The 22,444-nt window shown below is 46.4% G+C and overlaps 1 protein-coding gene across 20 annotated transcripts in view; it reads left to right on the top strand.

The window, feature by feature from the left end:
• Positions 1 to 18,110: 18,110 nt before the first annotated feature.
• Positions 18,111 to 22,444, top strand: part of CAMK2G (calcium/calmodulin dependent protein kinase II gamma) — a 60,891-nt gene continuing 56,557 nt past the window's right edge. For 11 of the 20 annotated variants that reach the window (XM_036734395.1, XM_036734382.1, XM_036734387.1 and 8 more), the window contains exons 1-2: positions 18,226 to 18,353; positions 19,780 to 19,874. In XM_036734395.1, the coding sequence (XP_036590290.1) occupies positions 18,289 to 18,353; positions 19,780 to 19,874 (160 nt within the window). In that variant the 5' untranslated portion in view covers positions 18,226 to 18,288. Of the gene's footprint in view, positions 18,354 to 19,779; positions 19,875 to 22,444 lie in introns of all 20 variants that reach the window. The other 9 variants (XM_036734396.1, XM_036734389.1, XM_036734384.1 and 6 more) reach the window with 8 other exon arrangements.

Genomic DNA, 22,444 nt, shown 5'->3' with positions numbered 1-22,444 from the left:
GAAGGTGTTGGAGCTACATGGTCCTCAAGCCCCTCCCATGATCCTGTGACTGGCCCCACACTGGTCTCTGTAGCTTTATGTAGGGAGGAGGAGAGCACCTGAGGAAATTCATCTGTTCCCCAGTCTCTTGTCAACGATCCTCCTGCTGCTGGTGCTAAAAGGGGGAGCGCAGAGCGATCGAGACAAGAATCCTTTGGAACCTCCAACTCCCAGACTGTCTGCAGGAGGTGGGGTGTGGGAGTGGGGAATGAGGAGGCATTTTTCTCCCCCTCACACCGCCCCCTGAGTCACCTACAAGGCAATCATCCTAGCATGTTCTGGGCCCCACACCCAGGCAGCCAGGAGATCCTGGGAAAGTCCCCAGAGGGTGTTGCTCCCGTCAAACACACCAGACCCTCATTAAGAGCCCTTTCCTCCCCTTGACCCCAACTGTGGCTTCTGGAGAGAGAAGCACAGATTGTGGACCTTGGGATTCTTGCTCCATTATCTGTCACATTGAGCAGCTAAGCCAACTGCCCAAGAGCTCCGTCTCTAGCCCTGGGGGATGGCTAAGTATCTTTCCCCTCTCAAGGCTTGGCTGAGCTGGACTCTCTATCCCAGACCCTTGCTGGTTCTTGGTTACATTTTAAAAGCCAGGGAGGGTAGCAGTTCACAAGGCAGTAGGCCAGGTCTATCCAACTAAAGTTGCTCCACCTTCCCCTGGGGATCTGACTCAGATGCTTCTGGCAGGAAGGGCTGATACAATAGCCCTCGAGACCTTTGCTTAAGCCTAGGAAAAGTGGACAGATGGAGGAAAGATATTACTCTTCCTAGATACTTCCTGCCCTCTTTTGTATCTGAGAGTAAGAACTTGCTGGAGAAACCCCAAGCTAGAGCCAAAAGAGGGTGAATGGTTTATAAGTTGCTTTTACCTAAGATTTGGCTCCAGCCTTGAAAGACTCCTTCATGAGGTTTTTCTTCGGCCACCTCTGCCCAGTATCCTAGAATCACAGACCTAAAAGCTGACAAAACCAGAAAGGACCTTTCAACCCCCTCCTCTTGCAAATTCGGTTCAACAAACATATATTAAGCCTATGCTATGTGTGATGGACCATACAAAGATAGAGACAACATAGACCCTGTTCTCAAGGACCTTATAAAATAGAACAAAAAATAAAGTCACAAACTCAAGTAACTATGGGGGGGTGGGGTGGGGAGAGAGAGACAGAGACAGAGACAGAGACAGAGACAGAGAGAGAATGTGATAAGAACTTTGGAATCCAGGCAACTCTTTGCCCATGAAAATAATATCTCTGGGGAGAGAGAGAATTCACTATCAACAGAGGGTGGGAGTATGTCAGGATAGACTTCAGGGGGGTAGTGGCAGCTGAATTGAGCCTTGTAAGGGAAATAGGAAAACACAAGGGACCAGATCATTAAGGCCTTGAATAGCACATATATACATACACACATATACATATATATGAATATATAAACATACAGACATATGCACATAAATTCATATACACATAATACACAACCCATATAATGTGCATATAGATGTTTGCAAAGTACTTCATATATTAACTCTTTTGATCCTCATAACAACTCCGTGGTGAAGGTGCTGTATCTGTATTACCCCATTTTACAGATGAGGAAACTGAGGCTAATATTAAGTAACTTGACCAGGATCACACATCTGGTTAAGTATATGAGGCAGAATTCAAATTCAGACCCTCCTGACTCCATATCTACTACACCACCTAGCTGACCATTTGCAAGGACAAACAATTTGTACTTTATTTGACAGACGATAGGGAGTCAATGAAGGCTTCCACATAAAGGCACACTATTTAGAATGACATTTAAGGGCTGCTTGGGAGGAGGAACAGAGAAGAGAAATCTAAAAAGGTAAAAAGGTGATCCACTCATAGACAGCTGACCTCCAGATTCTACAAGAGAAGCAGCTGAACTCCTTCACCTGGAGGCAAAGGGGAAGTATTCCATAGTGATTGCAGGATTGTAGATTTAGATCTGGAAGTTGGAATCTTCAAGTTTATCTAATCTAATCGCCATCCCCCCCCCCCAGCCATTTTACTGGTGAGGAAACTAAGGAGTTGTACCAAAGCAACAGTAGGGGGAGCTAGGATTTGAACCCAGACCCTTTCACCTTGAAAGCCAATGTTCTTTGCACTGCACCATAAGGCCACGAGTCCCCCAGTGCCATCCAAAATAGGAGAAAGTACAGAGAAAGAAGAGAGCGATGTTTTCTTCCCTACCTTGGGCTTTTATCTTATTGCCCCTGAAGCACCCATTGGTCTTCCAAAAAAAAAGTCCTTAAAAGAGACCAAAACCAGAGCAAAAAAAAAAAAAAAAAAAAAAAGGAACCAGCCTCAGTGAGGATGAGACAGTCTAGAAAGAGCTCATTCTAACCCAGAAAGGCTGAAGATCTGAAGAAAGGGAAGCCAGGGACCTCAGATGGACTGTCTCTGGGTCCCAGGGCTGACCTAAGTCATGGGCATAGGAGAAGGTTTAAGGCAGGAACCGACATGGCCCAGGGGCCCTTCTTCTTCCTCTTCCTCCCAAAAATTCTAGCTAAAAACTGGACTAAGACTTTGGGGACACCCTAGCCGCAAGGCTTACACTCTAAAAATTGGACCTAGGGCGGCCCCTAGCGGCCATGTGGTTGTCATTACCTCCAGAGGGTGATCCCAGTTTCCCTCATTGTAATTTAATAACCACTCTCATTAATGTACCGATTTAAGGTTTGCAAGATAACCCTCATCGAATTTGAGCTTCCTGAGAACCTTCTGTGGTGTGTACTACTGGTATGATTATTCCTGTTTTCAGATGAAGAAACTGAGTCTCAGAGACATTAAGTGACTTGTTCATGGGCATACAGGTAGTTAATATGGGTGGTTGGATTTGAACCCAGAAGCTAGATTTGAATTGCCTGATTCCAGGTCCAGCACCCCAGCCGTCATGACACACTGCCTCAGTTGCAGTCTCATAGGGCCCAACTCTGAGCTCAGAAGACTAATTTGAGGTCGTACACTCAATCAACTCTTGCGATAAGACAACCTTCTGGGTAACTGGACTAGACCCAGTCTATGAAAGAACATTTTAACATGCGTAGCACTGTCCTAGACACTGAAAGTGGGAGGAGAGTTTCTATACCGGAAAATCATTGCATGGGTCTGCCTTCAAGGAACCCAAAAAATCAGTGACCTAGGTAGTATATAATCAAACAGCAAAATAGCAGAGAGAGAGAGCGGGGAATTTGGAATTGGAGAACCTAGGTTTGAATCAAACCTCTACTACTTGGGTCGGTCACTTAAATTCTCTGTTTCCTCATTGATAAAAATGAGGGCATTGGATTAAACGGTATTAAAGGTCCCCTTTATGCTTATAAGCTGAGAAAAGAGAGAGATTAGTAAGGACAAGATTAGCCCCAGAATCTCAGAGTTGGAAAGGCCCTCAGAGGCCATCCAATCCAAGAATTCTCTCTACAATGTGCCCCACAAGGAGTCAGCCAGACTTTGAAGACTTCCAGGGCTGGAGCATCTCATTCCACTCTAGATCTGCTTTAATTGTTTGGAAGTTTTTCCTTATGATGAGCTTAAATCTACTTCTCTGTAACCTCCCTTCCTTGTCCCTAGCTCAATTCAATTTAATGTGCATTTATTGAGCATTTGCCGTGTGCCAGTTGCTGGACAAAGGAAAAAAAAAAAGGAGTTCCTGCCCTCAGGGAGCTTATGTTCTACTGGGAAGAAAATATCTATACAGGTAAATAAATATAAAATATATACTGAGTAAAGAGAAGAGAAGACTCAGTGGGAACACAATGGCTATGTCCAAGTATTGGAAGGACTGTCATGTGGAAGAAAGATTGGTCTTATTCTGTTTGGCCCCAGAGAGCAAGGGATGGAAATTGTAAAGAGGTAAATCTAGGCTTGATGGCAGGGAAAAGGTCCCAATAATTTAGGTAGAATGGCTGCCCTGGGAGACAGTGAGTTCCCTTTAATTTGAGGTCATCAGGCAGAGGCTAGAAAACCATTTTTCACTATGGTGTAGCAGGGATTCCTCTTTTTGGTGTGAGTTGGACTAGACAGCCACCAAGGGACCCTTAAAGTCTGAAATTCTGTGACATTGTAAGTTGCTTAGTAGAGTATCTGACACATAGTAGGAGTTTAACAAATGCCTATTCCCTCTCTTCAACTGAGCCTCATATGAAGTGATCCAAATGCCTTTTTCCACCCTCCTTTGGGGACGCACCAGCTTGTCAATATCTGTCCCAAAATGTGGCTCCTAAACTGAACATGCTATTCCATGTGTTGTCTGACCAGGGCAGAGAACCAGGGGTACTTCCCTTGTACTGGACGCTTTTCCTCTGTTCATGAAACCTAAGAGCCCATAAATCACTTGAGCCGAATGTTAAAAAATATATAAGATTTGGATTGATAGAGAAAAAAGGAAAAAACAATTCAGGTGAACAGAGGGACTTGAGCAAAGACCCAGAATCAGGGCTGAATATGGCATGCTCATGTTGTGAATGGAGTGGAGGGTAATCAGTCAATCAGCATTTATTAAGTGCTTACTATGTGCTAAGCACATTTCGAAGTATTGGGAATACAAATAGAAAGACAGTCCCTGCCCTCAAGGAGCTTACCTTTACCTATCTAACAGGGGAAGACCACACATAAAAGAAAGGTGAAAAGCTGCCTATGAGTGGATCTGAGGAATGCTAGAAGTCAGGTAGGTGGAGGGCAGCCTGGAGAGGAAGGAGACATGGCTGGTCTGGATGTTCTCATTAAATGGAGGTTCTGGAAGGAGCCATCCAATCAGAGGGAGAGGCTGCAAGGATGGAGGGAAGTAACGGAAAATATTAAGGGCTTAGTCTGGGAGCTCCAAGGAAGACTCAAAAGCACCAAATCACCTTGCATTTATTTTGTGCACACTTACACGTGCATATTTTTTCTCCCCTGATAAAACGTAAACTCCTTGAGAACTGAGTCTATTTAATTTTTGTCTTTGCACTCCAAGTTTTTGTCACATAGTAGGCGCTTAATAGATGTTTGTAGGTTGGTTGATTGATTGAGGATCATCATCAAGAACCTAGCATGGCTAACAGGCTCACCTTCCTCTAAAATCATCCTTTTAATGACTGGGACTCAGCAGATAGTCTCTACTTTTTTTTTGCAAGGGGAAAGGGAGGGCAATTGGGGTTAAGCAACTTGCCCAAGCTCATACAGCTAGTAAGTGTGTCAAGTGTCTGAGGTCAGACTTGAACTCTGGTCCTCCTGACTCCAGGGCTGGTGCTCTACTCATTGTACCACCTAGCTGCCCCCAGATAGTCTCCACTTTGATCAACCATTGGTTGCCTTGAGGACCAGTACCAGTGGCCCAAGCACATCATCTGTCTAGGCACCTCCTGCCTCCATCGAGCCCCTGGAGCCTGCTTGTCGCTAACCATACACTCAGCAGACATGAGCCGTGGGAGATCTAGGACAGACAGCAAGTCAAAGAAAGGTGGCCCTGAATGTCAAGCACTTTGTCCAGAGTAATAGCAGATGTGATGAGAGACAGGGTGAGCATCTCCAGATGCTTCTCCAGGAAATCTGTGCTGCCTCCTGGTAGGAATCATCCATTTAGACAAGAAACTTAGAGATCACCAAGTTCAATTCCTTAATTTTAGGGTTGGGGAAACTAAGGCATTTAACTACAGTTAAATGATTTTCCCAGAGTCACACACCTCTTAAGTTATTGGGGCAGGACTTGAACTCAGGTCTTCTGGACTCTAATGCCAGGGCTCTGTTCACTAGACCACACTGCCACCAGATGGCACACTGACTGTGGCCCTTCTTCCTGAACCCAGCACCTAGTTTAAAGAAATGCATATCTCAGAATCAGAGCCACAGAATCTGAGAGTTAGAAGGGACCTCTGGTCTCAGGGTTCTTAACCTGGGGTCTATGAACGTGCTTTTTAAAATATTTGGATGACAGCATTTCAATATAATAACAATTAGCATTTACATTGTACTTTAAGGTTTGCTGGGCAGCTACATGGCACCATACTGCACAGGGGGCTGGGCCTGCAGTCAGGAAGACCTGCGTTCAAATCCAATCTCAGATACTTACTAGCTATATGACCCTGGGCAAGTCATTTAACTGGGTTTGCTTCAGTTTCCTCATCTGTAAAATGAGCTGGAGAGGGAAATGGCAAACCATGCCAGTACCTTTACCAAGAAATGGGGTCATGAAGAGTTGGATATGACTGAAAAAATGACTGAAGTTTGCAACATGCTTTACATGTTATCTCATTTAATACCTTGTAATTCTATGTATTTTATTTTTGCATTTAAAACATTCTGAGAAGGGGCCTATAGTTTTTACCAGACCGCCAAAGGGGTCTATGACACAAGAAAGTTTCATTAAGAATTCCTGATTTCAAATTGCATACTGTCTTAGGGAGAGCGAGGGGGAGAAATTTAGAACACAAAATCTGAATATTGAAAACTAAAAATTAATTTTTTAAAGAAGGAAAAAAAAGAATTCCTAATCTAATTCATATACAAAAAGGATTCCCAACTATCTACAACATTATTTTATTTAATTTATTAATCATTAAATTATTTATTTAATTATTATTACAACGAATGGTCTTTCAACCTCTGAAGGCCTCCGAGCCGGGGGACCCCACAAGCTCCTGAAAAAGGCTATTTCACCTTTCAGGTGAGTACCTGAGACCAAGAAGCCTGAGGAAACCTGTAACCAAGTATAGGGCTGAGGTCATGACCTATACAGCCTTTCCTGGGCTGTCCCTTTATACTTACCTAGCCTGTAAAGTAAACTGTCCAGCCTTCCCTGCCACTCCCTGAGTCTCCTCCTTCATTTGATATCTGAGTATTTGTTGTGTGTTCTCAAATAAAGCTGGAGACGGTTTTGTTTTCATTTTCATTTTTTTTAAGAAAAGAATGAGACCAGTTAGTGGAGTAGGGCCAGATTGTAGACATCGCTGAAAGCCAGGCAGAAGCATCTGGTAGGAAATAGGAAACACCATAAGTGTTTTTACCGGAGGAGTAATAAAATGAAAGTCATGTTTAAGGAATATTAGTCTAAAATACAAACAACTTTGAAAGATTTTAGAATTTTGATCAATGCAATGACCAATCAGTCAACATTTATAAAGTACCTACTATGTGCCAGGCACTGTGCTAAGCACTGGGTATACAAAAGAGACAAAAGATAGTCCCTGCCCTCAAGAAGCTTGCACTCTTAAGGGGGAGACAGCATGCAAATAAATATATACAAAGCAAGTTATATACGAGATAAGTAGAAGATAATTAACAAAGCGAAGGGTACTAGAATTAAGTGGAATTGAGGAAGGTTTCTTCTTGAAGGCAGGATTTTAGTTGAGACTTAAAGGAAGCCCAGGAAGGTCAGTCATTGGAGCAAAGGAGGGGGAGCATTCCAGGCCTGGGGGACAGCCAGAGAAAATGCCAAGAATCAAGGGATGGAGTATTCTGTTCTGGGCACAGCCAGCAGGCCACCAATTCCAGAGGAAGCATCCCAAAGCATTCCAAGGATGAATCATTCTACTCATCTCCTGCCAGAGAGGTGATAGACTCAGGATGAAGGATGAAACATGTATTTTTGGACATGGTCAAGGTAGGAATTTGTTATGTTTGACCGTGCATATTTGTCACAAGGGTTTGGCTTTTCTTTCTATTTTTTTCATTGGGGTGGGGTGGGATGAAAGAGAAGAAACGAATGGTTGTCAATTTATTTCTCTTTAAAGAAATACCTGGAATCAGTATACAGGATGGATTGGTGGGGGAAAGAGACTGACTTCAGGAAGGTCAAATACTAAGTTATTTAGTAGCAACCCGGGTGTGACAAAGGTATACATTGCGGTAATAGTGGTGAGAAAGAAGAGGAAGGAATAGCAATGAAAGCCATCTGAAAGGAAAAATAAATGACATTTGGTGACTGGAAGAGGAAGGAAAGAAGTGAGTCAAAGATGACTACAAGCCAGGGAAAAGACCCATGTGTATGACAATATTTATAGCTGTATTTTTTTTGTGGTTGTTGTAGCAAAAAACTGGAAACAAAGCGTATGCCCCTCAATGGGAGGATGGCAGAGCAAATTATGGTCTATGAATGTATTAGAATATTATTGATGGATTCAGAGACCCCTAGGAAGACTCGTGTGAACTGATGCCAAGTGAAATGAGCAGAACCAGGAGAACAATTTATACAAGAACACTATATAGGAAGATAAGAACTTTGGTCAATTCAATGAACAACAGCCACTTCAGAAGAATGACTGTAAATCATACTCTCTACCTCTTGACAGAGAGGTGGTGGTTGAGAGGTGCAGAATGAGATATGCATTCTCTGATATAGTCAATATACAGAACTGGTTTTGTTCTTTTGTTGGTTTTTTAAAAATCCCCCCCAATTGCATGTAAAAATTTTTTAACATTTTTCTAAATTTTGAATTCCATATTCTCTCCTTTCCACCTCTCCCCACTTCTTGAGAAGGCAAGCAATTTGATATAGGTTATACATGTGCAATCATGTGAAATATATTTCCATATTAGACATGTTGTGAAAGAAAACACAGATGAAAAGAACCCTAGGCAAAAAAAGTAAAAAAACATGCTTTGATCTGCATTCAGACTCTGAAAGTTCTCTCTTTGGAGGTGGATAGCATTATCATAAGTCCTTCAGAATTGTCTTAGATCATTTTATTGCTGAGAATAGCTAAGTCATTCACAATTGAACATTGTTACAATATTGCTTGTGTACAATGTTCTTCTGGTTCTGCTCACTTCACTTTGCATCAGTTCATGTGAGTCTTTCTAGGTTTTTCTAAAAGCTGCCCATCGTTTCTTACAGCACAATAGTATTCCACCACATATACCACAACTTGTTCAGCTATTCTTTAACCAATGGGCATCTCCTCAATTTGTGTGGAGCTGTTTGGCTGGACTATATTACATGGGGTGGAATTTGGGGAGGGTGTTTAAGGAGAGACATTTATAGGGAGAGGAGAGGTAGTGGTAGCAATACGAAAGAAAGAAAGAGAGGGAGAGAGAGAAAGAAAGGAAAGAAGGAAGAAAGAAAGAAAAAGAAAGAAAGAAAAAGGAAGAAAGAAAAAGGAAGAAAGGAAGGAAGGAAGAAAAGAGTATTAATGACACTTTCAGAAAATAGAAAAGAGCAGAAGGAAATTTGGAAATAGACACAGGCAAGCAGGATAGTATTGGAATTATTATGTAAAGTATATTCTATACTTTGAAAAAATAAGCTGCCTATAATTGAGATTCATAATTTAATATGGAATTCTCTTTCTGTTCTGATTTGCATGTAGAAATTATCATGCTTGTATATACCTGTTGAGTTCATAGTTTTTTTTAAATAATTCCAATTTTGTTTGACCTGGAGAGTAGAGTGGGGTCAATGCCAGAGCCAGAGAAATTGGAAAAGGGACTTGTTTGGGAGATGTTAGATTTTCAGGTCACAGCAGAATCTCCAAGTGAAAATGTAAAATTCATCATTTTCAGATGAATTCTCTATCTTGTACTTGGGAAGATGGATTTTTAAACTCAAATATAAAGTTTTATACTTATCCCTAATCAATTTCAAGTTATCAGATTCAGTTCAGTGTTTTTAGTCTGCCAAGATCTTTTTAGATGCTGTCATTCATTCAAAGTATTAGCCATTCTGCTCAACTTTGTGTCATCTGTAAAGCTGGTAAGCATCCCCCTACCTTCTTTTTTAAATTATTTTTTCAATTAATAAGCATTCAGTTTTCCCCTACCCCAGGGAAAAAGAAAGAACTCTGGTAAAATGAGTATGCAAGACAAATTTCCATATTGGCTATACCCAAAAATATACATCTCATTTTTTCACTTTGAATCCCTCACCTCTTTTGAACAAGAAGTGTGGCATAGTGAAAAACCTGGGTTCAAGTAGTGTCTCTGACCTACACTAATTGAGTGATCCTGGGCAAATCACTTAATTTCTCAGTGTCCTAGGTAACTCTCTAAGAGTAAGTAATAAGCACTAATTAAGTGCCTACTGTGTCCTAGGTAACTCTCTAAGAGTAAATAATAAGTACTTATCAAGTGCCTACTATGTGCCAGACATTGTGTTAAGTGTTGGGGACACAAAGAAAGGCAAAAATATGTTGCCTGCATTTGCTCATCTGTAGTAGTAGAGAGAGTTTAAACATCAGGAGTTCCATACATGAATGGGATCACAGGTTGGGACATATATAAAATAAAATAAATATTCCTACCACAGCTGCCATATTTCCCTATGACATTCCCACTCCTTATTCCATTACCCATCACTCTCCTGTCACATCGCTATTCCTGTTACTCTCATTTATGAGCCTGTGTTAGGTGGCGCAGTGGATAGAGTGCTGAGCTTGGAGTCAGGAAGACCCTAGTTCAAATCCAGCTTCAGACATTTACTAGCAGTGTGACCCCTGGGCAAGTCGCTTTAACCTCTGTCTGCCTCAGTTTCCTAATCTGTAAAATGAGGATGATAATCGCAGCCACTTCACTTCCCATGATTGTTGTGAGGACAAAATGAGATAATATTTGTAAGGCCCTGGCCCATAAAAGGGGCAATATAAATGTTTTCACACACACCCCTCACTTTCTCATTACTTCCTGTCACATTCACATCGCTCTGGTCCCACTCATACCTGTCGTCATTTGCTCTCATAGACCCATAGGGTTGGAGCTGAAAGGGGATGTCATGTAGTCCAGGGATTATTAAATTTCTTTTTTTTTGAGGGGGGAAGGCAGGGCAATCGGGGTTAAATGACTCTCCCAAGGTCACACAGCTAGTAAGTATGTCAAGTGTCTGAGGCCACATTTGAACTCAGGTCGTCCTGAATCCGGGGCCGATGCTCTACTCACCGAGCCACCTAGCTTCTCAGGTTATTAACTCTCTATGGGTGATGGATCTCTTTTTGAAATGGGGGCTTGAGGCATTTGGAAGTCTTGTGAGGCCCTTGAAACCTTCCTATTTAGGTGCATAAAATCAAATACATAGAATTACAAAGGAAGTCAATTATATTGAGATATATTTATTAACTTACAGCCAAGGAGGCTGAGGCATAGAAAGGGCAGCCTAAATGGGCAAGATCACATAGGTAGTAAGTAGCAGAGCTAGCATCTGAGCCAAGGACCTCTGACTCCTAATCCAGGATTCTCTCTCTCCATCTTTCACACTATCCATCCCTCCCCTATCACAGATTTAAAGCTGGAAGGAGTCTCAGGGGTCATCAAGTCCACCCCCTTCTTTTTACAGATGGGGAAACTGAGGCTGAGATATGCAATGATTCACTCAGGGTCATATATATAATTCTTTAGGCAGGATTAGAACTCAGGTCTTACTGATGCCATGTCTAGCTCTCTGTCCACTATCCCTTGTACCAGTGAGTCACACGGGCTGTTACTTACAACACACACCCCCATCCCTCTTATTTCTCAAATGAACACCTGCCATCCTCACGGTCACCCAGACCTGCCCTGATTGGCCACTACTCCCTCTCCTTCATCTAGGCTTCCCTAGGCTAACTTCTGGGCTGCTGCCACTAGATGGCTCCACACACCTGCTCTTCCTAATTGCTTCCAGTCTGGAAGCCCAGATTAAGAAGCCCACTGGTCCAGTCTCAGACATAGCCTAAATACCTTCCCCCCACTTACCCGAAGCACCAAGCCTGTCTCCTCCCCTCACAGACGGGCTCTCTTCACTTCCAAATGCCTCAGTCCCTCCCTCCAGACACTTCAGTCCTTAACCCACATAGCTGACATTCATCTTGTGTCTCAAGGTTGATGGAGTCCTCCACAAACATGATCTCACTTGACCGCAGGTTCTTACCTGAATACCTTAATATTTCTCTCCCATCCTCCCAATGACTACATCCCTCCCTTTTTTTTAGAAGGCCTCAGCCACCAGTGTCCATTTCTTTATTATCTCTTGGTAAGGGGTCCTTAATAATCTTCACTCTTCTGCCTGAATAAATCCTGACCCCGAATACCCCACCCCTCATATTTCAATTACCCCACTTCCAAACATCTCATTCCTCTCTTGCCCCAGTTGCACATATTTTTATCTCTAGAATGAAGAAAATTGGAATATCCGTCATTGTTAAGGGATTCAGAACTAGAGAGTAAAGTCCTCTCATCTAAGGGGTATGGAGCAGGTTTCAGGGCCATTTCTTAAATGAGACCAAGTATTTTTGTCTAGGGGACCTCCCCACCACCACACGCAATGTCCCCCCACCCGTGTGACTTTGGGCACATCAGTTAACCTCTCGAGGCTTCAGTTTCTTCGTTTGTAAAATAAGAGTGTTGGACCATATGACTTCCAAGTGCTTTATACCTCTAAGTCTATGGTTCAGTCAACCATCTGTAGTGTCCATAATCGTTTTATCAGCCTGACTTTGCCCCAAACCTACTGTGAGGGCCCAGCCTGATGCCTGGCTGAGTACCTTTATCATCTTTCAAGACTCATCTCAGCTTCCACATCCCAGAGGAAGCCTTCCTTAATGACAGAGATTAGTTTTGCTCTCCTCAAATTATCTTGTATGTTCTTATCCATGCCTGAGTTGTATCCCCTCAGGAGACAAGGAACAAGGGACAAAGATCATACCATTTATCTCTGTATCCATCATGGTGCTTGGCATATCGTAGATGTTTAATAAATGTGTGTTGAATTGAATTTAAGAGAATCTGGCCCAGAGGATCCATTGTGCCTATATTTCTGCCCGTGCAGATTGGATCCCATGAAGCTGCTATAAACAGTGACCTGTGAAGTACTGGTAAGTCATTATTTACATAGATCTTCCTTCTAATTGCTATGGAATAGCAGGAAGTTGGATAAATGCTGAAGGGTTAGAATGCTGGGATGGTGTGGGTGGATGGATTCTATTTGCCAATGAGACCACCTCAGTGTCTGAGCTGTTGGAGGGTGTTTAGGAAGAGAGAAAAACCTTTGCTGTCCACTGTATCATTAAATGTTGAATGAATAAATGAGGAAAGAAAAAGAGAATGAAGTTAGTTTATGCATTCCTGCTCATATCTCCCTCTACTCCTCACACCCCACTTGGAAAATTGTTTTTGTTTAAGTAATAACAGCTGCATTTATTGTCAAATGCCTTACTGTCAAATGTCTCATTGTCAATTCAGAATAATCTCCAAAAATTGCTTTACCCACAACTCTCCAGCTTTCCGTTTTTCCTGTCTCCAATCTCTCTTCCACTCAGTTGCCAAATTGGTATTCCTAAAACACAGGTCCAAAGCTGTCAACCCCCTGCTCAAACACCTCTGGTGGCTCACTATTGCCTAGAGGACAAAATAGAAATTTCTCAGCCCAGCATTGAAAGCTCTCCACAGTCTGGCTCCCACCTCATGCTATTACTCTGTCTCACACACTTAACATTCCAGCCAAAATGGCCAACGAGGGGCTCATGTCTTCATGCTTTTGCACATGTTGTTGTTGTTCAGACACATCCAGCTCTTCATGACCCCATTTGGGATTTTCTTGGCAAAGATCCTGGTGTGGTTTGCTGTTTCCTTCTCCAGCTCATATTACAGATGAGGAAATTGAGGCAAACGGGGTTAAGTGACTTGCCCAGGGTCACACAGCTATTAAGTGTCTAAGACCAGATTTGCACTCAGGTCTTCGTGACTCCAGACCTGGTGCTTTATCCACTGTGCCACCTAGCTGCCCCTCATAGCTGGGAATATATTCTCCCCTAACCTTAACCCAGGGGTATGCTGATGCCACCTTTAACAGAGCTATTGTCAAATTTTCAGCTTGAGCATTTACACTTTGGAAATCAGCAAATGATACAAATCAGAAAGTGATTTATTGTTATGTTGATTGTCTAGACTTAATAAAGTGATGAGGAAAATATTAATAATGCAGATTAAATTTAAAAATGTGTCAGACTCCCCCACCCCCACCCCCACCCCCACCAGTTGTCAAACATTTACCAGCATATCCCTTTCTCAACCTCTTAGACTTTCTAGTGTCCTTCAAGGCTCAGCCCCAAGCCTACCTCCTACACCAAGCCTTTCCCAACCGGTAGTTAGTGATCTCTTCTTGAAATTAACTTGCACATACCTTATACATATTTACCTGTATATTCGGATTTCCCTAGTACTGTATAAGCTCCTCGAGGGCAGTGAAAGACACATTTGTCTTCATCTCCCTAGCACACAGCTCTTGGCGCTTAGTACATGCTGTTAATAAACATTGAGTTGAACTCTTAGTCTCCTCTCTCCTTCATCTTCTACACCCTTCCTAGTGAAGGAATGGAGAAAACACTGGACCTGGAATCAGTATCTCTAGATTTGAGTCTGGGCTGAGCCACTTGGGAGGTGTGGAGAATTCAGGCTAGCAATGGAAGGCATGAGCCTTTCTCTTGCCTCCATAAGGTGCGCCAGCGCTCCAAGGTTTTCCCCCTAGAACCAGCCTTTATCAGTTCCCATCTGAATTGCCTCACACCTCCATCTCTTTCTTCTTCTCCCTTCACTTCATGTTAATAAATATAAAACTTTCAGGATCAGCTCCTAGGGGACAGGGACTAAGGCATTTTAATCTAGAATTAAAAATTGATGACAATTGATGGCGGATTGCTTAGTAGATGCATTCGTGTAGGGGGTGGTGGAAAGAGCATTGCGGCTGGAGCCATTTCCAGTTAAGGTTCCGCCAGTATTTGATTAAGTCATATGTGCAGGGGCAGGCAGGTGTCGAAGTGAGTAGAGCATGGGCCCTGGAGTCAGGAGGACTTGAGTTCAAATTTGGCCTCGGACACTTGACACATTTACTAGCTGTGTGACCTTGGGCAAGTCACTTAACCCCAATTGCCTTGTCTTCCCCTCCTCCAAAAAAATAAGTCATATGTCCACTCTGAACCTCAGTTTCCTCATCTATAAACTTAACCCCAATTGCCTTGCCTTCCCCCCTCCAAAAAAAAAAAAGTCATATGTCCATCAGTTTCCTCATCTATATAATGTGGATCACAATCCTGGAACTGACCCCTTTCCAGGGCTGTTGTGAAGATCTGATAAGATCAGATATGTAAAAATACTTTGTAACTGTAATTCACCACAAAACTATGAATATTCCCCTGAATAAATACACCCTGAGCTGAGCTGGAGTGCTGGGTTCATCTATCTAGGTAATGAATGCACCCACAGTAAAAAACAAAAAAAAAAACAAAAAAAAACAAAAAAACCACCTTCTTAAGCTTTAGTCTCTCTCCCCTCCCCACAAACTCCTTTAGGATTTGCTCCCTATGAACGGCCTGGATCTCACTCTGATGTTTTAAGATAGAAAGTGGCTTGACTCCCCAACAGGGGCACTTCCGGTTGCCTTAGGCAAGGGTGGAGAGTGGTTTTATTGTGCCTCACCTTTGTCCCAAACCCTGCCCTCTGATTTGAAGGGTTTTCATCTCCATTCCCTTCTTCCTTCTCACCAATCCAGGGATCATCTGTCTAAACCAGTTGGTCTCTGACTGTCTCTGGCTGATAAGGCACTCCCTTGGTAATCATTGAATCCACTCCTCCCATTTTACGAAGGAGGAAAATTAAGGCTTGGACTGTGAAATGTGGAGGCAGTGGTGCAACAGATTAAGACTGTGACTCTGAAGATATTCAGTTTCTAATCCTATCTGGCTTGGCCTCTAGTTGAAAGCCTAATGGATAGAAAGAAATCTGGCCTTGGAGTCTGGAAGACCTGCTTTCAATTGCTCCCCCTCTAACACCTATAAACTATGTGGGCTTGGGCAAGTCAGTTAACTTCTCGGTGTCCCAGTCAACTCTTTTGCAGAACAGCTAGGTGGTGCAGTGGTTAGACTCAGGAGGGTCCAACTTCAAATCAGGACTCAGACACTTACTAGCTTTGTGACCCTGGGCAAGTCACTTGATCCCAACTGCATCCCCCAAACAAACAAAACTATAGGTTTCGGAGAAGATTCCAACTGTACTGGTAGAAAGAAAGCATCTCCTCCCTATACCAATGAAATCAGAAATCTAGTCCCTATCAATAAGTACAGTGCCCTGGCAGAGTCAGGGCTAGAACCCAGATCTCTTGACTCTCCTAGTCCAGCAATGTCCTTTCTACGCCCCACTTCATGCTCTTAGCCCCAGTTCTGTGATATAAGGTGTCCACCTTTTCCCCTCCCAGACCCCCCAGGCTAGACCTGGAAATGAGGCTACGGTGATGGATTGTCTTTACTGACTCCCTGGAGGAGCCTGCCTGATAACTGGATGAAACCCAGCTCAGCCGAGTCCCAGTGGGTGTCCTGGTGTAATCAAGTCTGTTCAGCCGCAGTGAGAGTGAGAGCACACTGCAGCCCTGCTCAGCTGTCTCCAGCCCCAAGCCTAGGTGAGCATGCAGCTGTCTGGGCAGGTCTGGAACCTGCCCAGCCTGTTCTTGCTCCAGGACAGCTATGCCCCTGTGCCCTGCTTACAGCCCCCCACCTCATGGAGGGGGGGCCTTTGGGAAGGAAGAAAAGCAAAGCAGTTGGTATGTTTCTCACGAGCTGGGAGGAGGAGGAGATATCGTGGGATTTGGACAAAGGAGAATGGAAATGTTAATCCTCTTTTACCTGCTCTTCTAGGCCAAATACACCCCAGAGGCTCAAGACTCTCCTACCTACCCTCTGATCTCTCTCATTGTTGTCTGTCACCAAGCTGACTAGAGAGGTTATCATTCATCCATCTTTGAGGTTTGGGTGATGTTTCTTCTTATCCAGGGGGAGGTAATGCATTTCACTTGGCCCCAGTCAAATCTGAATTAAACACGGGTTCTGGAGACTTAGAGTCAGGAGGGGCTGGGTTTGAAATCCAGCTCTGTCACCACCACCACCACCACCACCACCACAAAAACAACAACCACAAGGTGCTCTATGGTCTGCAAAGCATTTTACATAATCTCATTTAATCCTCACAACACCCAGCGATGTAAGCCCTGTTGTTACACTCATTTTACAAATGAGGAACTTAACTCAGGGGCAGGTTAGGTGACTTGCCCAGGGTCATACCATCTAAGGCTGGTCTCGAACTTGGGTCTTCTGCACGCAAAGTTTAACCCTCTCCAAAGTTATTCACCTTCTCAGGGCTTCATTTTCCTCTTCAAAATGAGGAAGGTTTGGCCAGATGAGCTCTAAGGTCCGTTCCTGGCTGTAACATTCTGCCATTCTGGGGTGTTCCTAGCTAATCCCAATCTTGGCTTTGAGTTGGTATCATCTCCTTGAGCCAAGAACTGCTCGCTGCCTTAGATCTGTTTCTTGCAGGTTCCTAAGCTTGAGTTCTGATCTATTATGCGATCTGAAGATCATAGGATTGCTTTAGAGCTGAAGGGAACCTTAAGCTTCATCTAGCATAATGTTCTCATTTTACAGGTTAGGAAACCGAGGTTAAGAGAAGGTAAAGAAGTAAGTGGTAGAGACAGAATTAAAACCCAGGTCCTCCAATTCCAACTCCAATAGCCCTCTTTCCACATAGGATCGTGTTTTTTTAGAGCTGGAAGGAACCTGGGAAGTTATCTAGTCGAATGCCCTCGTTGGACAGAGGAAGCCACCGAGGCCCAGAGAGAACCGACCCGCTTGAATGTCAGAGCTGGGATTCTGTCCTAGGTCTCCTGATTTCTTTCTTCTGCATCTCCGCTGGTGCAGGGACCCGATTTGGAGAGAGACAGGACAGTGTACATCCGCCCGCAGCGGCTGGGTTTGGGGGCCCCCGGGGGTCTGTTTGGGAGTCACTCCATCTAGGGCCGTGTCTCAGGGCCTCCGTCATAAAGGCAGGGGCCGCCAGCTCTCTTGTCTCCACCCCTACCCCTCCATGCCGGACTCCTAGGTGCAGCCCAGACCCCTGAGAAGGACACTGGGGTCAACCTCCCTTCCTCTTCTCGGGACCTTGACCGTGGGGCGGCTGCTGGGGTCAGTACAGCCCCACTCCCTGCATCTTTCCCAACCGGGTCCCCCACCCCCCTCCCCGCCCCCGGCGGTTTGTCCATCGGTGCCCGGGCTGGGCAGGCGGCTGCCCGGCCGGGGCGGGCCGGGGCGGGGCGCCCGCGAGAGGCCCCTCCCCGGGGGCGGGCGGGCCGGGCTGGGGGCGGGCAGCGGGGGTGTCCCTCCCCGCCTCGCTCCCCGGTAAAGTCTCGCGGTGCTGCTGGGCTCAGCCCCGTCTCCTCCTCCTGCTCCCTCTCGGCCGGGCGGCGGTGACTGTGCACGGAGATCGGAGCGGGCAGCGCAGCCGTGCCCGCCCCGCCAGCATGGCCACCACCGCCCCCTGCACCCGCTTCACCGACGACTACCAGCTCTACGAAGAGCTCGGCAAGTACGGCTCGGACTCCCCCCCCGCCCCCGGGCGCTCCTGCGGCTCCTCCCCCCGCCCCCCGGCCCTGCACCGGCCCCACTGCAGCCCGGCCGGTGCGGCGCCCCTTCCCAGCCCGGCGCCCCCGCCCCCGGCCCCTCCCCAGCCAGCTTCGGCCCCCACAGCCAGACCGGAGCCTCCTGCTGCATCCGGTTGGACGGAGGAGCCCCGGCAGACTGCAGCCCCCCGGCCGCTCCGGGGCTCCCCCCCAGCCACGCCCCCGGCCCGCTCCGGCCCCGCGGGCTCTCCGACCTTGGTCACACCCTGCCCGAGCCCGGACCCCGCGGCCTGACCCGCAGCCGGTGCCTGGGGTCTGGGGGCTGCTCTGGTGCCTGGCCCCGCCCCCGTCTGTGGGCTAGTGCAGCCTCTTCCCGGATCCCGACCCCGCTGCTGGGCGCTGCTGCAGCACCCCCCTTCCTTCCCCCCCCCACCTCCCTGCAGTGGTCCCGGGAGCCGCGCGCCGCAGCCGCAGCATCCCCCTCCCCTCCGCACGGCACCGAGCAGCCGCCGGCCGCTGCTGCCGCCGCCGCCGCCACTGCTGCTGCAGCCCCAGACTCCCCTCCCCGCCCCCCCCAACCTGGCCACTGCAGCCCCCGCCCTGCCCCCCATCCTGTCACACACAGGCTAGGGGAGCTGGCTATCGAAAGCTGGAGGGCTTTCTCGGGGGTGCGTGGAGGGGGCCGGGAGGGGAAAGGGAGAGAGAAGGGAGAGACTTTGCAGCCCTGCTCTTGACAGCTGGGGCCCCTGCCCCACTTGTGAGGGCTCTCCTTCCGTTTCCCTGCTGCTAGCCTAGGCTGGGATGCTGTTCTTTTTGTGGGATGTCACGGGACGCTATGGGTCTAAGGGTCCGTGGGCTTCGCTCTCTTCCCCTGATGCTAGAGCTTGGGTGAGGGAGATGGTATCTTCTTTAGGGAGTTCTACCTCCCAAATTGCCTATGGTTCCCAACTATGAGTCCTATGCCCCTCACTCTTCACTTCTCCCCCCCCCGGAATACAGGGTAGCTCTGAATGCATCAGGTGTGTGTTAGGAACCTTTCCCACCAATCCCACACCTGCGAGCCTGAAGTCTGAGTTGTTTCTTTGCCCCAGGGTCAGATAAAGGGACCGGTGGAGGGAAGTATCTTTTATCATAAGTCTTAAGTCATACAGCTTTTTGTCATGGATGCTTAGGTGGGAGTGCCATTGGGTGGGGGGGTCAAGGAAGAGTCTATCCCCCTGTTCTAGGGTTGGGGGAGTCACCTTCAGGAGTGGATGACTGTGGTTATAGGTGGGGGTCATTCTGATCTAGATTCTGGGCACGGAGGGCATTCATGTTGTTGGGAGATCAGGTCTAAGTATTGGTCACTCTCCTCCAGTCTTTGTCCCAGTTCTTGCTCTCCTCCCTTTCCAGGGGCGCTTTCTCTGTGGTCCGAAGATGTGTCAAGAAAACCTCCACTCAGGAGTATGCAGCAAAAATCATTAACACCAAGAAGCTATCAGCCCGAGGTGAGTGTGTGTGGATGAAAACTCCTTGAAGGCAGGGATTCGCGCACTTCTGTATTTACATCCGAGCACAGTGCCAAGCACATAGTAGGTCCCCAATAAATACTTGTTACTCGATTGATCTTGATCTTTATCCCCTGAAAGAGTGGGGTGTCTGGCTGCATGCATTTGGATGGTGGAACAGAAGTTGGTGATGGTAGAAGGTGATTTTGGAACTTGGAATAGAAGTGACTTCCTGGGGAACGGGTACAGAGAGCTCCTCTGTCTAGGCAGGAGAGGCCCAGGGGCCTCTGGGATGGAAGAAGTGAAGAAGTGGAGGGTTGTTCTCACAAGGGTGACTAGGGTAGCCAGAGGCTCTGGCAAATGGGGACTTCGGTCCTTTAAGGTGGAGAAAGGGTGGCATTAACCACAAGTTTTACTGGAGAAATGTAGTTTGATATAGCACAAAGCAAGGATCCCCTAATTTGGCGAATGTGAGGAAAGGTCCCACCTGATATGGATTTGTTGGAGTCAAAGGCAGTGAATGCAGAGCTGTCCTATCCACACACAATCCTCCCCCTCCCAACTTGTGCTTGGGGTGGAACTGCAATAAATGAGCAGCCTGGATGGTTGCTTGCCTCCCCCTGCCCACCAGACAGCCAAATAGACTCCCAAGGGGAAAAAAATCTGTAAACATCAGGGGAGGCTGGTATTGGCGAGGACTCTTCGGGAACAAATCCTGCCAGATGAACTGGATTGCTTTTTTTTTGATCAAATTACCAAGTTAGTGATGCAGCCGCAGATGCAATCTCTCCTGGGTGGAGGTTGGTTGCCTCACGAACAAGAGAAGGAGAGAAGGCACCTGATGGCAGTGGGTCAGAGGGGCTGCAGGTCTCCAAAGCAGGGGGCCTGACTTCAAAGGCTGACCGGAGGCTTTCTCAAGGCCAGAAGTGACAAGGTCTAATTATTGTATCTGCTCCCCTAGAACAGTCCCACTTCTGATCTCACCATCGGTAATCTCACCCGCTTCCTGGCATCAAACTTGTGTGGTCCTCGTAAGCATGGGTGATTGGTAAATGAATAGATCCAGTGAAGGAATAATTATGTACAGATGTTTGATGGATGGGGTGTGATGAGGACTCTGATATATAGCTGTAAGGCAGGAGAAGTAGAGGAGGATGCTCTGAATTCTACAAGGTACCACAGGGATGGCACCCCAGATGGGCTGCATAGAGGGGTTATCGCTTGTGGGCAAGAGAGACCCAAGTTCAAATCCTGGTGCTGACACTTGGGTATATAACTGGTGGAGGGGGGAGTCGCTTAACTTCCTCTAAGTCTCATCTGTAAAATGGGAATGATAATACAGTGGTAACCTAGCTCACCAGGTTGTCGTGAGGCTCATGAGTACAGAAAGGTCTTTGGAAGCCTTAAAGTACCACATCAGGATTAGTAATTATTATCCTAGGGAATGGGGAGCTCTGGGATTGCCTGAGTAGAATGTGAGCTCTGTGAGGGCAGGATTTTTGCAACTGCACCTCCAGTGCCTGGTATCTAGTAGATGCTTAATAAATGTTTTTTGAAATTTAAGTTGTCAGGATGTAGGATTGAGGGGAGCTGGAGGGGACTGGCCAGTTTTGTCAGCACCCCAGGCCCGTGAGAAACAGAGAAAAGAATGTTCTAGGACTTTAGAGCTAATTCTAAGGAAGCAGGGAGCTTGGGTCCCGCAGCACGGACGGTTTCCTTGGGACTGCTTGCCTCCTGGTGATAGGGTTCTGTAGAAGGAGTGGTCCTCAGGTGTGGGATTTGTCAGTCTCTATTGTTCACATCCTGTCTGCCCATCCCTTTCTTGGCCCTGAGCATCTGCTACCAAGTTCACTTATTCATTGGTTTCTTTTCTGTTTGGGCATCTTGGCTCCAGGGTGATGGTTGCCATAGAAACATGTGGGTGGCCAGGGTGCCCTCCTACCCTCCATCGGGGCAGTGTGGGCTGGGATAGGAACACTGTTTTCATTCCACTCCCCCCCTCTTCCTCCCCCTGCAGACATTCTCGTCCTGGGAATGGATACATCACTCACTAACAACCCACAGCAAAGTCCCAGTGCCCTCAGAAATGGGACCCTGGTGTCTGGTGTCTCCAGTTGATGATGCAATGTCCCTCTCTTCTCTCGACAGTGCCCTCTCCTTGTCCAGGAGCTGGGGAAGGGAAGGACAGCTGGGAGTTGAGTGCTATGCTGATAGACCTGATTTGGGGGAGCTGTCTGCTCTCTTTGACCTGCTCTGAAGTAGAACTTCATCCCTTTTCTCCTTCCCCACCCCCACCCCTCAGGCTTCCCTGAGGTGGTAGAGGAATGTCCCTTTCTGGTCCCTTGTCTCTTTCCTTCTTATCTCTTATAAACCACTCTAAACCAGTACTTTTGCCCCCAAGCCCTGGGGACTCAAACCCGAGTATGTTTTGAACCAGTCTTTATTTTTTCCCCCTTAGAAAAAGAACTCTAGCTAAGTAGTTTCCGTAGGAATGTGAGCTAGGGTACCATGTTGTTCTCTCTTGGGACTGTCATGCCCAGATGGGGACTGTGCCCTGGGGGTGTGAATGT

This window comes from Trichosurus vulpecula, chromosome 8 (genome assembly GCF_011100635.1).
Source record: "Trichosurus vulpecula isolate mTriVul1 chromosome 8, mTriVul1.pri, whole genome shotgun sequence".
Classification (NCBI taxonomy): domain Eukaryota; kingdom Metazoa; phylum Chordata; class Mammalia; order Diprotodontia; family Phalangeridae; genus Trichosurus; species Trichosurus vulpecula.
This window is presented reverse-complemented; position numbering and strand designations above follow the sequence as displayed.